Source organism: Schistosoma haematobium, chromosome 2 (genome assembly GCF_000699445.3).
Source record: "Schistosoma haematobium chromosome 2, whole genome shotgun sequence".
In the NCBI taxonomy this organism is placed as follows: domain Eukaryota; kingdom Metazoa; phylum Platyhelminthes; class Trematoda; order Strigeidida; family Schistosomatidae; genus Schistosoma; species Schistosoma haematobium.
Genome location: NC_067197.1, coordinates 26,844,160 through 26,859,273, shown reverse-complemented (window position 1 = coordinate 26,859,273; position 15,114 = coordinate 26,844,160). Strand labels below are relative to the sequence as shown.

The window sequence follows — 15,114 nt, the reverse complement described above, 5'->3', positions numbered from 1 at the left end:
TATATTTGCATAACTTTCATTTGCAAAATATACAGAAGAATTGAATAGTGAAAAAAGGTGTCATACAACAAAAATGTCGAGGAAACGCTTCAAAAAAGAGAGAGAATACTAAGCAAATATGTACACGTAAACGGTGGACTGGAATTTAGTCCAATCACTTTTTTCACTAAAAATGAACATAAATTATCAAGATAAGTTAAAATGCAGCAATCTTTCACCAACTATTTTGTTTTAAATCAAGTTGAAACTGAGATTATAAAGAAGGTTGTTTTTTTAGAAATCTTAAACGCAAAATGATAATTTACTTCAAAGAAGTTCGAATGAAAGAACGTTTGTGCTTGATGATAATGTCAAGGTTTTTAGAAACAAAAAAATGAATGTTAATGAGTGCATAGTATTTCCTAAAATTAAGACTTCTATGTAGGTTAAACATAAAATGATATTTTTAGTCTAATCCACTACCAAATAACATATCTTACTTCAATATAATATAGTTTATATGGAAGTATGCCTTACATGTTTCAATCATATTTACTCCTTTCGTTTGTACTACTGTTAGTTGTGTCATATTCAAAACTATTCAATACTAGTGATCTAAAAGCTGATTGTAAAGTGGAGCTTTTAAAGTTAGTGATGCCAAGTGATCTTAGTTTTCTGCATAAATTCAATTCTCTCAAGATATTGAGCAACCGCCTTAAAATATTGTTTGTGGGTAATCGCCTTACATTCCACACAGTGAGCCTCCACTGCTCATGGTTTCTGACTAGAATTAACGAATTATATCACAAAACCAGTTCTTTCTGAGTACTCAAATTATTGGGTGTCAATTCGGTGGTCTAAAGTCTAATCGCTCTCTTAGAGACATGAAGGTCTCGGGTTATATTCCCGGTGAGATTGTGGGTTCGTACCGTTGAAAAGTCCTATACTGAATGAGTTAGCTATCCAGTGTTCCCTAGTTTTCAATGCATGGTTAGCTGAGATCAACTCGTCATATGCACCGTGGAATTCAACAATCTCCACAAACCCTCTATACAGTGAAGCTGTCATTATCTTGCTAAACAACCTATCCATATAGTTTGAATCGATTATTTTAGTTTATATGACGATGAAGCTTCATCAATGAATAGCCTGTTAAAACGCTATTAGAAATATAGTTTTCCAGCTATACAATGTAATAATATATTAATATCCTCAAATGTGACACAGACAACTCACAGATGGACATACGCCTGCAAAAATAAACAGTTAAGGCGCTATTTCAGCGCTTGTTCAAATCAGTAACTTCGCTGCATTATGTAATTTCTGGATTTGTTACTACAGCTATTAATATTCAGACAAACACTTCTCCTACAGATGTGAAAGTAAACAATACAAATGATTATAACTTTAATCCAGTTGATCAGTCTCGTTCAGTGTCATTCACAGAATGTAACACAGAAAATGAGAAGATTCAAACGTCCACAACTGAATAACATTTATCACTTCTGTCTGTCCAGACTTAGTAGGTAGGTGAATAATACATTCGAGTTTGAAGCGAAAGTGACCAGGTTTATTTCTAGGAGTAAACACCATCACCGAGATGTAAGTATATCCAGCTGAAGGGGCCCAAACAAGAGCCGTTTCCTAACAACTATCCAACTATAATTACTATATTATCTTAATATTTGTTTTCGGTGCAGACGACCAAAGAGTAAACCGAATGGAACAAATCAGTTCATCAAAGAAGTACATAAATAATGAAAGTAAAATATACAGTAAACGTTATTCTAAATTTGAGAAGGGTTTTAATGGTTTCGAATTTCTCAACTGATTTCGGAAAATCACAAGAAAACATTGACAAGAAGAGTCCAAAATACTTCTGTTTTGATGAGCACTTCGGTCGCACCAGTTGTAATTATTAGGTACAGTTATTGAAACAAACTAGAAATACTCTGGCTGTTATAAAAGTCATATTGAATGAAAAAGGTTAGCATTTTTATTTAAGTAAATATATATACAGAGCGCTACAAGTAAATTCATATTTACTTTGAAATTCGCTCAACACTTTAAAAAGTTGGGTGGTTGTCATTGTTTCTTTTATCTATCAACATCCCTAGCATAAGGTATGACATACTAATTTGAGTATGTCTGAATTATGTTTAAAGAAAAACGCACGCCTAATGCTTAAACTGAAGACCACTTTGAATAACATATTAACTGGTTTCTGAAGTGTTTATCACTTAAACTTATTTACTGTCCGGTTATTTAAAAAATGTCCATTTTTGTCATTTTCACAGAGATATCTCCTGACTTTTTTCAATGTTAAGAGATGAAAAGAAGCGTTTATTAAGTAAAACATTTGTGTTGTCAGTAATTTATTATATTTTTAGTGAACCCCTAGATTTAAAGTTACTAATCAGTGCCATACAAACACTGATATTTTAGAAGCTATGTAACTGAATTTTATAAAATATTAATCATCATGTAGTTATGACACTTTTTTGTTTGGCTTTTAAAAATCCCTCTTGAAATTGTTACTCATGAATACTACTGTCACCTGTTAATAATAATTTAGGCGTAAATGATAACTATGACAGAAAATAAAAACACAAAGTGAATCTAACCTAAGGATCTCCCGTTTATTTAGCTTCACTCTGCGAGTCAAACAATGATGCTACATTGTTTTAGTGCCTCGAAACACCATTTAGTATTTTATAGATATTTTTCCTTTTACTAGTGTCAATGACCGGAATCAAACTTATAGACTTACTGGTTAAAAAACTACGACTAGCTGAATTCTTTTTCAAAATTATCATACTTACGTCGAAGTAAAGTCACGAATTGTGATAAGATAGCTATGAAACATTTACATCCTTTTAATTCTTAGCATTTAATGGTAAGTTCTAATGATATCTACCAAAACTCTTCTGCACATAAATTCAAGGCAGAGATCAATTATTGTTATTAATAATATACAAGGAAGTAAATATCATCAGTTTAATGTCAGTGATATGACTTACTTATCAGAAAATTCTTTCAACTTCTGTATAACTTGTCACATTACAGTGTTCATAAGGTTTCACTATTTTTTTCTAAAAATATAAAGTATATTGATCAATAACCTCTTTCTTAATATTCCTGTTTGAAAAAAGGATAGAGAAATGAAAATAAAAAATTAAAACAAAATTGAATTTTATTCGAAGCTACAAAAAAATACTGAAATATATAATTGTTAGTTTCAATATTTTATATCTGACATATTGCCTTGTTTGAAAGAAGAAAAAAAACTAAACATGAACTTTGTACTTTACATATATATATCAAATTATTCGTTGAATTGTAAACAGAAACGTTGATATTTCCTAAAACATTACAAAGTTCGGATAATATTACTTTTTTAAATAGTACATATAACAAAAAATATTGAGCTGTAAATGTTTCATTACCTTATTATAAATTCAGTACAATTCCTGTATAAATTCACTACAAATATATACAGAATAATAGAAAAAATATGTCTTAGATAAAGTTCAGTTCATTTAACCCCGTTGTTTAAAATGTTCGGATTTGTTTTGAACTAGAAATTTGATTTTTAAATGACTTTGCTTAAAAGTAACAAATACAATTACAGCACACTGTTCCCTTATATATACATATATGATCTGTTCTTCATCAACCCTTTCGTTTCATAATCTTGAATAAAAAGATGAATTAACTCATTCATCAGAAATTATTATACATATTTTTGCTTTCTGATAACTTGTTCTACACATTCATTGAAACGGAGTGACTAGTGAAGGTTGATTTTTTGGAACGATTTTACGGATTATTATTACGTATGGTTTAATTGTATACTATTAAGATAACTGGACTACTGTATTTCTGTGTTAAGATCTTCCGTCAAAGCTTCTAACTATTGCTGTATGTTTTTGTATTCCTTAAATTTTGACAACTAATTATCCACATTTTACTTTGTCCCTGTTAAATATAGCTTAACTGTGTAGAAAGTACGATCCCTAATCTGAGCTTTGTTGAGGTCTGATATTCCATGAACAAAAGTCTATAAGTGCTTAAAATATACGATACATAGAAGCCAGCCTACTATGTTCTCTCTTATCGTACTGAATACTGAACTAGAAAGAGGTTTTGAGTTCTGCTCTAATAGAGGTTAAGATTATTTTTTTTTGTCTTCAAGTTTACTTGAAGTCATTTGAGAATTATCATTGAACACAGCAAAAGGGGTTGGTACAAAAACGAGAAAGTTTACTCGGGATAGAGAAATCTAAGTTCTGATTCTTGTTGCACTTTTCCTAACGAAATCTATGGACTTATAATTTACGACAATACGATGCATAAATGTTATTTGTGAAAACATGAAATACCTCAGGCATACGATTTCACGAATGCCTTAATATACACACAAGCAATGGCTGTAGACATATGGATGGAATTAAACTATTTCAATTCACTTCATATAATACCAATTTTAAACGCAATAACTGGTCGTATTTCAAGAGCTTCTTACAGCTTTATTAATAAAAATAGGTAACAGCAACAAATAATTTTCCATTTTCTTACTGATCCTCGTTTCCAGTATATTCAAGATAGTCATTACATGTACTCTGAGCATTCAGTTTTCTTTATAATAGACTTTATGCAACACTTTTGACGATTTTCTAAGGTACTCACAAGTGATTTAAATTTTAAATGAGTTGTTCAGAATACAAATAATTTCAATCATGAAATAATTCATATGTCGTTTAAGGCTCATTAAAACGTAAATGTTTGTTTACATGATAAACATTTTCTCGGTTTTGACGTATAACGAGATAATGAACCCTAAGAAATCATATATATTATTTTCAGATGTTCTAATGGATTCTACTCACTTAAATTTTACCAATAAACCGACTTCCTTTTATTTTTCATTTAGTATTCTGGTTAAAAATATCCAAACGAGGAACAAATAATCCAGGAAATCAATAATGAGTTTATGAGAATGCTGAAAATGAATAAATAAATATACACATTTGTCTACAACTTTTCGTTCATTGTGTTCTCTATCATTTATCTCAATGTCTATCTATCTGATGGTTGAGAAACGTTGTCATGAAATATGTAATACTTTTTCATTCCAAATCGATTAGTTTTATGAATCTGAGTTAACTGTAAATCAGCATAACGTTTTGACGTACTGATAGGGACCATGAAAAAGTACACATACATAGTAGTATATTTTGTCCATGCAGTTAATAATACATACCTAGTGCATCATAACAGAATAATGAGGCCATAATCGGTGATGAATAGAAAATATTTATATTTATATATTAGTACAATGACAATTATTTTTCGTTCAACGAAAATAGATTACAGGGTGTGTCCTGAGATAATTTTAAACTTTACTCAAAGGAACGTCAAATTATAAAATAGTATACAAGGTTTATTTTCTAAGATTTTAAGTTTAGAACAACTTAAATAATATTTTTCAGTGTCAGAAATCAGGTGTGGTCACCAATAGCTGAGTTTTCGTTTGTGGAAGCGGTGTAAAAGAGTCAAGTAAAATAGTATAAATTTCCACAAACCAGTTGATGACGTTATTTCACCTAGTTAAATTAGTGACAATAACAACTAGAAACTTTATTGATTACTAATCAATTAACAAAGCGTCTAAAATATTTGTCTAGTCAACCTTTTATTTCTCTCTTTGTATGTAGTTACTTATTACTATTTCGTATGACGTTCACTTTATTTTCATATTCACTGTTAAGTTTGATAAGATCTGGAAAATATTACTAATGCAATATAATCAAGTTATTTATAGTAGAATAGCTAAACGAATTAAGAAGAATTCTAAGTGGTCGTTATTATTCAAGTTTTTATTTAACCGTAAAATGTAGTCAGTATATGACTAAGCTAGATTATATTAAAATGAAATTCGATGCTGAGTGCTATTCGCGTCATTTTTATGCTTTATCCTAGTTACTATTACTTGAATAGTAAATACATTAATATAAGTTTAATTGGTATGGACTCTCTACCCCGCACAAAATCTCTATGTCGATGGATATTCAAACTCAAACCTCTTGGATTTATGTTCAAAAAATTGCAGTTCGTTAGTTTCACATTAGTTTAACATTACCTTAAATACGCATCTACTCCAAACGAATGAATTCAGACAAGTGAGCAAGGTTTATCCTTGATTAGTTTCAACAACGTAATGAAAAGTAGAGCCTGCTACGTTTAATTATTTCAATGGCTTTCTTATCGCTAATGAAAATCATCTGTGGAATAATTGCAACTTCACTCTAACAGTTTATAAACAAACATAAAATAGAGCCCAAGATATTCATTTTTCTCAGACAACCTATTTCTGACCAAATTAGTCAAATTTCTGTGATTCATATCAAAACTATAAATTCGTACATATGATGGATTAAGACTTCTAAAGAAGTAGAAAATATTATACCGATTTTGGATTATTATCTAATGAAAATGTAAATCAAAGTTCGTTATTTTATTCAACTTGAAGAAGCTTTACAGGAAAGTTGTGGGGTAAAACAAAATAATCATTGTTCAGTACCATTATCTGCCTTCTGAATAACCATGAATATATTCATAAATACATACTATGTAATGTTAAAATAGACTATTCCTCAGTGATTTGTATGAGATTCAATGAAAATAGTAATAGGTTTGCAGCTATTCTACATCCCATCGGTATTATATTTTTTATCAAAAATTAATTCATCTAACATTGATATACTGTAACTTGAATCGCTTAAATTGAGTAAGATAATTTATAAATTAAGCAGAGGAAACCCGATATTATGAAAAAACACAAATCAATTAGATTATTCTAAATAACTGTGACTCAGACAAAGAAATAAAACTTAATTCATCTAAGTGCTGCGTACATTAGAAAGGTTATTTTCTTATAATTCCACTTTTATAATTCAAAAGCTGAATTAGTGAAATGTACAAAGCTATATTTATTGGTTTTTTCTTAGGAAATGATGAGTAACCAACGAAAATGTTGATAAATTGTACCGTTTTGTTTTGAATTTCCCATCTAGAGATAATTAAAAAAATTAGATTACCACAGAAATTACAGACATTTTTCTTATTTTGTTAATAGTTTTGTTCTAAACTATAATTGTTTATAAATACTAATGTGTTTTATATTACTTATCATTATCAAATATATAGATTTGAGTCATTGTATGATTGATTAAATTTAATGGAATTACTGCAATTTACATATTAATTTCATTGTATACCATAAACTGAACACTTTTAGATTGAATTACTACAGTTCTACTTTTTTGCTCTGAGTAAAATAACCAGATAGATACTTCAATTCAAATGCCTGAAATAATACCAAGACATCATTTTACAAATCTGAATTTTTAGTTATATATTATTTACATATAATATTTTAATTCAGTAATTGATCATTTCAATATTTGATATAATTACTTATGAACCTTTTGTTGTTATGTTCAAGTATATATTTAGACAATTTTCTTTTTAAATTTCGTGCAGTTACGTTGCCAAGGTAATCCGTTTTTATATGTTATATGAAGATTTCATTAAGGATATTTTTCCTCACTGACATAAATATATTTCATGCAATTGGTTCCCTTTATGAATTTAAATAGAGCAAGAACAAACATTGCATCAATGTTTGTTCTTGCTCTATATAAATATATTTATCTTTTCTTATTTAAAATAAATATTTTAAGGACCTGAAAATTTCTAATTAGTCAGACAAATTTATAATTTTAATTTGTGAAAATGTTAATTGTTACTTAAGAGTTGGTAAAATTAATAATAAAATAGAACGAAATTATATCAGTCAAAACACCTATAGGCTTGTAGAAAATTCATTGTAAAAACCAACATTCTCTGGTTAGATTGAAAAACGGTCTTAGCAAAATTTCGAAATTGAGTTTCATCTTGTTTATTTACATATATAACATTTACGTAATGAGGACTCGATTCACTACTGTTTAACAGTTAAATGAACTTGAGTGTAACTTCTGATTAATAATAAGTACGCATTTTTTCCAGATATATACTATACAAACTTTAAACAAAAATAAAAGAGTTCACGGGATTTAATTTGGAAGATTTAAACTGAGTAGCTTCAGTATTTTAATTTTATAAACAGTGGTTTATTAAAATAATGATTAGTAACTGATCAGGAAAGTAATAATGACGAAATATCGTGCTAATAAATCTATTTTCACGAGTCACCTGATAGTAAGTACGTGCTAGATTTCAGACGTCATATTCAATATCTCAAAGTCAAAAGCCTTTTGTCACTATTTTGTTTAACTTTTGAACCAATTAAGAAGCAACTTCCCTGACTGAACTTTTTAATTACAGAAATACAGATAACGAAATAGTCATCTCTGTCAACTATACTTTTATTAAAATAATTACTTCCTAGCCAAAGGACTGCATATTTTGTTTTCAAAAAAATATTTGGAAAAGTTAAAGAACTCTAGTTTATATCACAAAGTTACACATTTTATAGTAGATGTTATGTTTCATCAGTTAAATAGCGTCTAGATGACTTCAATGAATAGTTTCAGTCATTCGACTGCGGGATTAGGCAGTTAAGCCAATTCTTACTTATTACTAAATGAGATTCACAAATATTTTTATTTACTTTCTTCTAAAGTAGTAGATTACAAATTATTATTTGTTGTCTTACTAATTTATTATTCTGTAAACTATAGTTTTGAAAGAATTAAGCCAAGTCCTAATTGTGTCACCACACCATAAGTGTTTTATTCCCTTACATCTAGTGTAATGACTTTACCGTTTCTTTTCCTCAGATTTTTGTTCATGTACTGCTACTAAAAAGCTTCGAATTCAATAGTTAATTCAGTGGGTACGTTTTCGGTATACCCTAAATTTTCAGATAGTTTTTAAACTACACCTGTAATTGTTTCATAAGACACATTATAGCTTACACTAATTTTTCATTAACAAGACTTATTTAATATCCAAAAACGGATACCTTTTTAGTTATCAAGTAGTCATAAATAATTGTAAATAAAAGGAATATCTTTTATTCAAGGCACTCGTTTTAGGCATGATGCGACTTAATATTCAGTGTCAAACAACAAGCCCTGTTGGTGAAGTTTGAATTCTGATTGCTTAGCTATATGATTCAATAACTTATTAATTATTTTTGTTGATATTAGTAATTTATGAAGTTTCAGTCGGCCTCAAAACCAGTTAGTGACTGTTTTTGTTCTACTGAGTCACTCACTTCTTGCCTAGCTTTTTAACAATGCATCTTAACCCAGTATTGAATCCCTAATTTTAACCTAAAAGTACTATGATTTATTCAAAACTAGTGATACCTTCCATTGAGGTATACCAATGTTTGCTAAACGTACTTTCTCGGTTTCACGACAATTTCACCCAACCATAATGCCAAGCTTGTTTCAGATAAATTGAAATATTTGTTAATAAAAATTTGTCACTCTTATATTGAATTTGGATACTTTAATTTATTGCCTTACAGCCTTATGATCCATTAATTGTACGTCAGAAACGAAATTCCAGATGTAATCAATCCATATATTCTGACTGTATTCGAAATACAATTAACAGTACTAGTAGTTGTAAAAAATTACGAAATATGGCAAAAAGTGAATATGAAGAAATGAAAATACTCAAACCGAAACTAACAAGTTCGACACAAGCTAAAACTTACTCTCATCCTACACAATTTATTAAAGCATTACATAATAATAATCCGTTACGTTTTCGATATAACAGAAATAGTACTGTTTCTGCTACTGCTATTTCTGGTCTTACAGATAATTCCATTAGTAAAACAGATTTGAATGGTGCTGAATCAATCGTTGATAATGAATATGCAGAGGAAAATTCACGAAAATCTTGTGAAACATTTGATTTTTTTAAAATGCCTGATATTTATGAATTAAATGTTCAGGCTGCTAAAAGACTAAAAAGTGAGATTAGTTACCTAAAATATAAACGAAAATGTCAGATACGACTAACTACATTGATCAATAATTTATTCAATGCTGTGTATACCAAATCAGATTTTGCATTGAATTCAGTTGGTAAGTCCCATTTTTAAGATGATATTATAATTTATTGTAACCTATTGGTGTTTTGATGATATATTAATGGAAATTACTTGATGTTTTGGTAATAACTGCTACAAATCAACAAACATGCAGATAAGTAGAGATGGATAGTGGCTAGCAATGAAATCCAGGACACGAGTTTTGTCCTATTTGGGATACATCAGATGGATGTACCTGCATCCCAGAGTTGATGTTCATTCTAAGGCTCAAACCCAGTGACGTTCTCCTCGAATGCCATCGCGTTATCGACTTAGTTATTGAGTTCAAAAAGTCACTCTGCTTATAATGCTTTGATTTGAGGCGATATCGAAGCAATCCGCACAAGATGGACATATACCAATAAGAAACTGAACTATTGCAGTCGTAAACATTAGTGAGAAGATACAAACAACCAATACAAAAATACATTTAAGCATTCAGATAGTTTATATTTCACCTCAAACTGAAAGTTTTATCAATTAGTTGTGGATGGATTATTTGGAGGTTTAGAATAACGATTTCTACACGCAATCACATCATTATTTAAGATGTGTTGTACTGAAACATGTGTTCAGACTTCAAGTGTAAAGACAATGTGAAATAACATTTTTAAAAGTTCCATTCTGATCTCTCTGATGACAATTTCTATACTTACTTGAAATTTAACTAGGACAACGTAGTTTTTACGAATGGTTTCAGGAGATAAAAAATGTGTTTGAATAATCGATATGTACTAATAGGAAAGTAAACTTAACGTCTCATCTGTTTTCAATTTGGTTTTACAGATTGTATTCTGACAAAAATATAGCTTCTGATGTAACGCAAGCTTTAACTACTCTCAAATTAGAAACGTTTACACCAATGATCTATGCTTCAATTAATGCGAAAGTATAAGATTTTAATTATATGGAAACAAACTAAAATAGAACAACTAAATCAGTGACAAACTACCATTGTCCAATTAAAGAATAAATAAAGCATTTCAGCAAAGTTGTTTGGATCTTCCCATTGTTGTTTAGTACTGCAAGTACTTAGATTCTTTCGACATATGTCCATCGTAAAAGAATTGCCTTGATATTGCAGGTCAATCCATCTAATAAGTCCGAAATGGGACGAAACTTTCATCTTCGATTCTACTACTAGCCACTGTTCATCTCTGCTTAAAATAGTATTTATTGTTATTTAGTAGGCGTCGTAATCTGATAAAAATATATGGAAATCACATCATAAATTGTCAGATAATATCAAATATCATAATAATTTTGTGTAATGATCTAAATGCTATAGAAAAAACTAAAACTTAAAAACAGTTTATTATTCAGAATCAAGAGAACTAATTTTTCTTTTGACAGATATTAACAAGGAACGAGAAACATGGGTGTAATGATAACAATAGCTAAAAAAATTGTGAAACACAGGAAAAGAATAATAGCAAGTTAGAAAAAATGGAAACAGTGTTGAGATCATTGATTAATTAAAGCAACATTTGACATAGATACATACGTCGTACACTTTATTCATAGAAATACATGGAATTATGAAATAGCTGTGACATTCTATGAACAGTTGAATTATCAATCAGAGCTTCAGAGTTGTAACACCTTCCGAAATACCTAAAAGTGTAAAGCAGTTAATTAAGTAATTTTAGTGTGATTGTGTTTAGTTATGAGAATATGGAGAACTTAAGAACTCTGGACGAATTATATTTATTTACAATTAACATGAACTTTATACATGCACAAATAAAATCAGTCCTTTCAAGCAAACAACATCAAAGCAAAAAAATCCTGAAGCTATTCACAGTGAGCACTATTTCGTTGAAGCTTTATGATCAACAAATATATTAGGTTCATTCAAGTATGTTTGGTTGACAAGTAGTCATCTTCAGTGTAAATGAACCTAGTAGAATGTTTCCATTGTTCAATTACACTTTCACTATAGTTTTCCCCATCAGTGCCAAATACTAATTTCACAGTGAATGATATACATTGAAAAAATAAGAATAGTGAACTGAATCAATTTATTAGTTGGAAGGAGACTTTTTTCTCAATAATCTTAATCACTTAAATTAATTTAGCCTAACAATTTTTTAATGATTAAACTCCCAGCTAATGGATTTATTATCTCTATATTTCATTCGTGCTAAAATCAAACAATATAACATAATCGAAGTTTAAAGGTAAAGACTTCTACGATACAAATGAATTGTTAAATCAAAACATGAGAGTCCGTATTCCCGCTCTCTAATTCATGCACAAAATGTGATGAATATCATATATCGACAATGGACGTCCATTTTGCTCTCTCTGAAAATAATTTGAGTAACTTACCGAAACCACCAGATAACTTCCTTTTCTTGCGTTTCTTTTCCATTGAGATTAAAAGTGCATACTTTTGTAAACCCCGTCCTTTATTATAGGTCACGTCTGATGATTGTTAAAATAATTTCTTTGGGTTGTAAAACTATATCAAAAAGGTTATCCAACTATTTATCATTATACACATCCCATAGCTGTTCATCAATCTTTGGAAACCTTTTAAAATAATTAAACTCCCTTTGAAAACGTTCAGTCTCTTCTGTCTTGAAAATGAATGTAGGTAATTAATACATCAGATAAATTGAACAAAAAAAGTTCAACAAAATTTCAAGGAGATGAAAAGATGACTTAAATGTTAAAGATAAATTAACTCAATGATTAAGTGCTTTGTTTATTTTAATTAAATCACTTCTCCTAATCACAAAAAAAACTAACTTGTTTTTTATTTAAATCTTGTAATCTCGGTGTGAAATTTTACATTTATCCTTAAGACTTATATGATCAATAGAAACAGTCAGAACCACTAAAAACCCACGAACCAATGCATCTCATTGTAGTAAGCCTGCATGTTTTAGCAGCCGTCAAAAGTCACGTTCAACCTAACGTTGGACATGCTATGGGTGTGCATAGGTTCCAGTTGACAAAAGCCATATTTGAGCGTTCTTACTGGTGAGATATTCCATACACTATATTTTTGTTAGACATAAATAACTAAATGCCTCTTAATAATATATTCAACTCAAAAATCGATAATGAGCAATTTCACTAAGCCCACTAAGTGTATTTGTTTAGATTACCCAGATTTTTTACGTTTGTAAAACACAAACGATTTACCAAAAGGTTGATTCACTTAGCTGAAATGAAATATATATATATATATATATATATATATATATATATATATATATATATATCACATTAAATAGTTGGCATACTTTGATTGATTTTAACGTAGGAGTGTTTTGGCACTTTCAACCAGCATCCCACTTGTTTGAACTGCGTTTCGCTTACTTTATTATGGAATTCCGTATTGTATTATTAGCTGTGTGGCTGAAAACCAAATAAATGAACCCATACTTAGTAACTGAATTGCACTAATACGCTATATGTGTATATTACAATTTCTTCTTTGTTATAATGATGAAACATCTTTTCATTCACGACTCCTTTTATTCAAATTTTAGATTCCTCATCAGAGAATCAGTTAGAAAAATCAAGTGAATATGTATTTCAAAAGCTGTTTGGCCCAGTAAGTAAATATTTACGTCTTACTAAACAACACACTTATCACACCAGAGGTATGATATTGAATCGACTTAGGATCTATTTACAATACAATATGTCAGCTGAATCATTTCTCAGTATCTACTTTAATCCACCAAATGAACTATTTCACCTACAATGCTATCATCATCAATGTGATGATAAAGTTAATAATCCTAGGAATAGAAATATTAATCAGAATTATAGATACAAAATATGTCAAAATGATACTAACCTTTTGAAATTCGCGAAAACATCCTCAACAGAAAGAAGTGGGAATAATACATTGAAACAATCAGGTAGAAATCAAATCATTAAAAATGAGTTTAATTCAAACACGAAAGTATTCCAAACATGGAAATTAAGATTATGTGATCCATTAATTAATTCTTCAGTTTATGATGGCTTTCGATTTGAATTAGTTCGTTCGAATGTAAGACTATTTTGTGTTGTTAAACAATTTTCGATGCTTCAGTTGGTCAAGGCGAATTTACCGATTTGGTGGTCAGGTATTACATACGAGCATAATAATATTATGTTACCACCGTCTACAGTCGAAACGTGCATTGGAAGTTCAGAGAATACGGCTGAAATAAGGCTTTAAATCTGTACATTTGGTCTTTATGTTTTAACAAGCCATTTTTGAAATATAATCTTTCTCAGAGTCATTTCTCTATTTTGTAAATATCAAGTAGATGACATTTGCTATGTTCTTGCATTCAGAGTCATGAAGATAATATCTGAAATAGATCAAAATATAATTTTTTTAATCATTCGCTGTTTTGCTTTCTATCTTAATAAATATAAGAGATTGAAAAAGTAAAAGCCAAAATAAAATTTTTATCAGGCTTCTACATGCAGTTTCTTTAAATATTTGTTGTTGTAAAATTAAAACAGTGAATGAGCTTAAATAAGCAGTGTTACGATTATTGAACCCTAACACTAACCAAGTATGCTACTGTATGAACTATGAGACCTTTGGGCTTACAAATTCTACTACCGATCTTTTCTGAATATATCATCAACAGGTAACTGTTATCTGTTTTCATCATGACAGTTTATCAATTACTCGACAAAAACTATTTTTAGCAGTTGTTTGACAGATATTGTTTGAATAAGGTCATGCAACGCCAACCGTGTTAAATTAAATTTGAAGAGGTTTTAAATTATGGGGTATTTGTTATCACATAATAAATTAAAATTTTAGAAAATGTTGTCATATTTGGTGCTAAAATAACGTAGCACTACTTCAAATTGGATATAATACAATTATGAAAACATATACTTGGTTCTATCACATCATTACATTATATTATTATATGTTATGTTATTTTTATATTAAAATATGTGAAATGTGTTTTCTGGATAATATTGTATTGACTTTTTAATTGTTAAGTACTTCTGATAGCTAAAAGTTCAAGAATATATGTAATGAA

At 29.3% G+C, this 15,114-nt stretch overlaps 1 protein-coding gene across 2 annotated transcripts in view; it reads left to right on the top strand.

Annotated features, from left to right (window-relative positions):
* Positions 1-14,849, top strand: part of MS3_00006601 (uncharacterized protein) — a gene marked incomplete at its 3' end in the record, with an annotated part of 29,188 nt that extends 14,339 nt beyond the window's left edge. Inside the window, exons 3-4 of one of the 2 annotated variants that reach the window (XM_051214763.1) lie at positions 9,524-10,091; positions 13,600-14,849. In XM_051214763.1, coding sequence (XP_051067950.1) covers positions 9,524-10,091; positions 13,600-14,282 — 1,251 coding nt within the window. The remainder of the gene's footprint in view (positions 1-9,523; positions 10,092-13,599) is intronic. The other variant, XM_012942553.2, reaches the window with a different exon arrangement.
* Between the last annotated feature and the right edge of the window lie 265 nt (positions 14,850-15,114).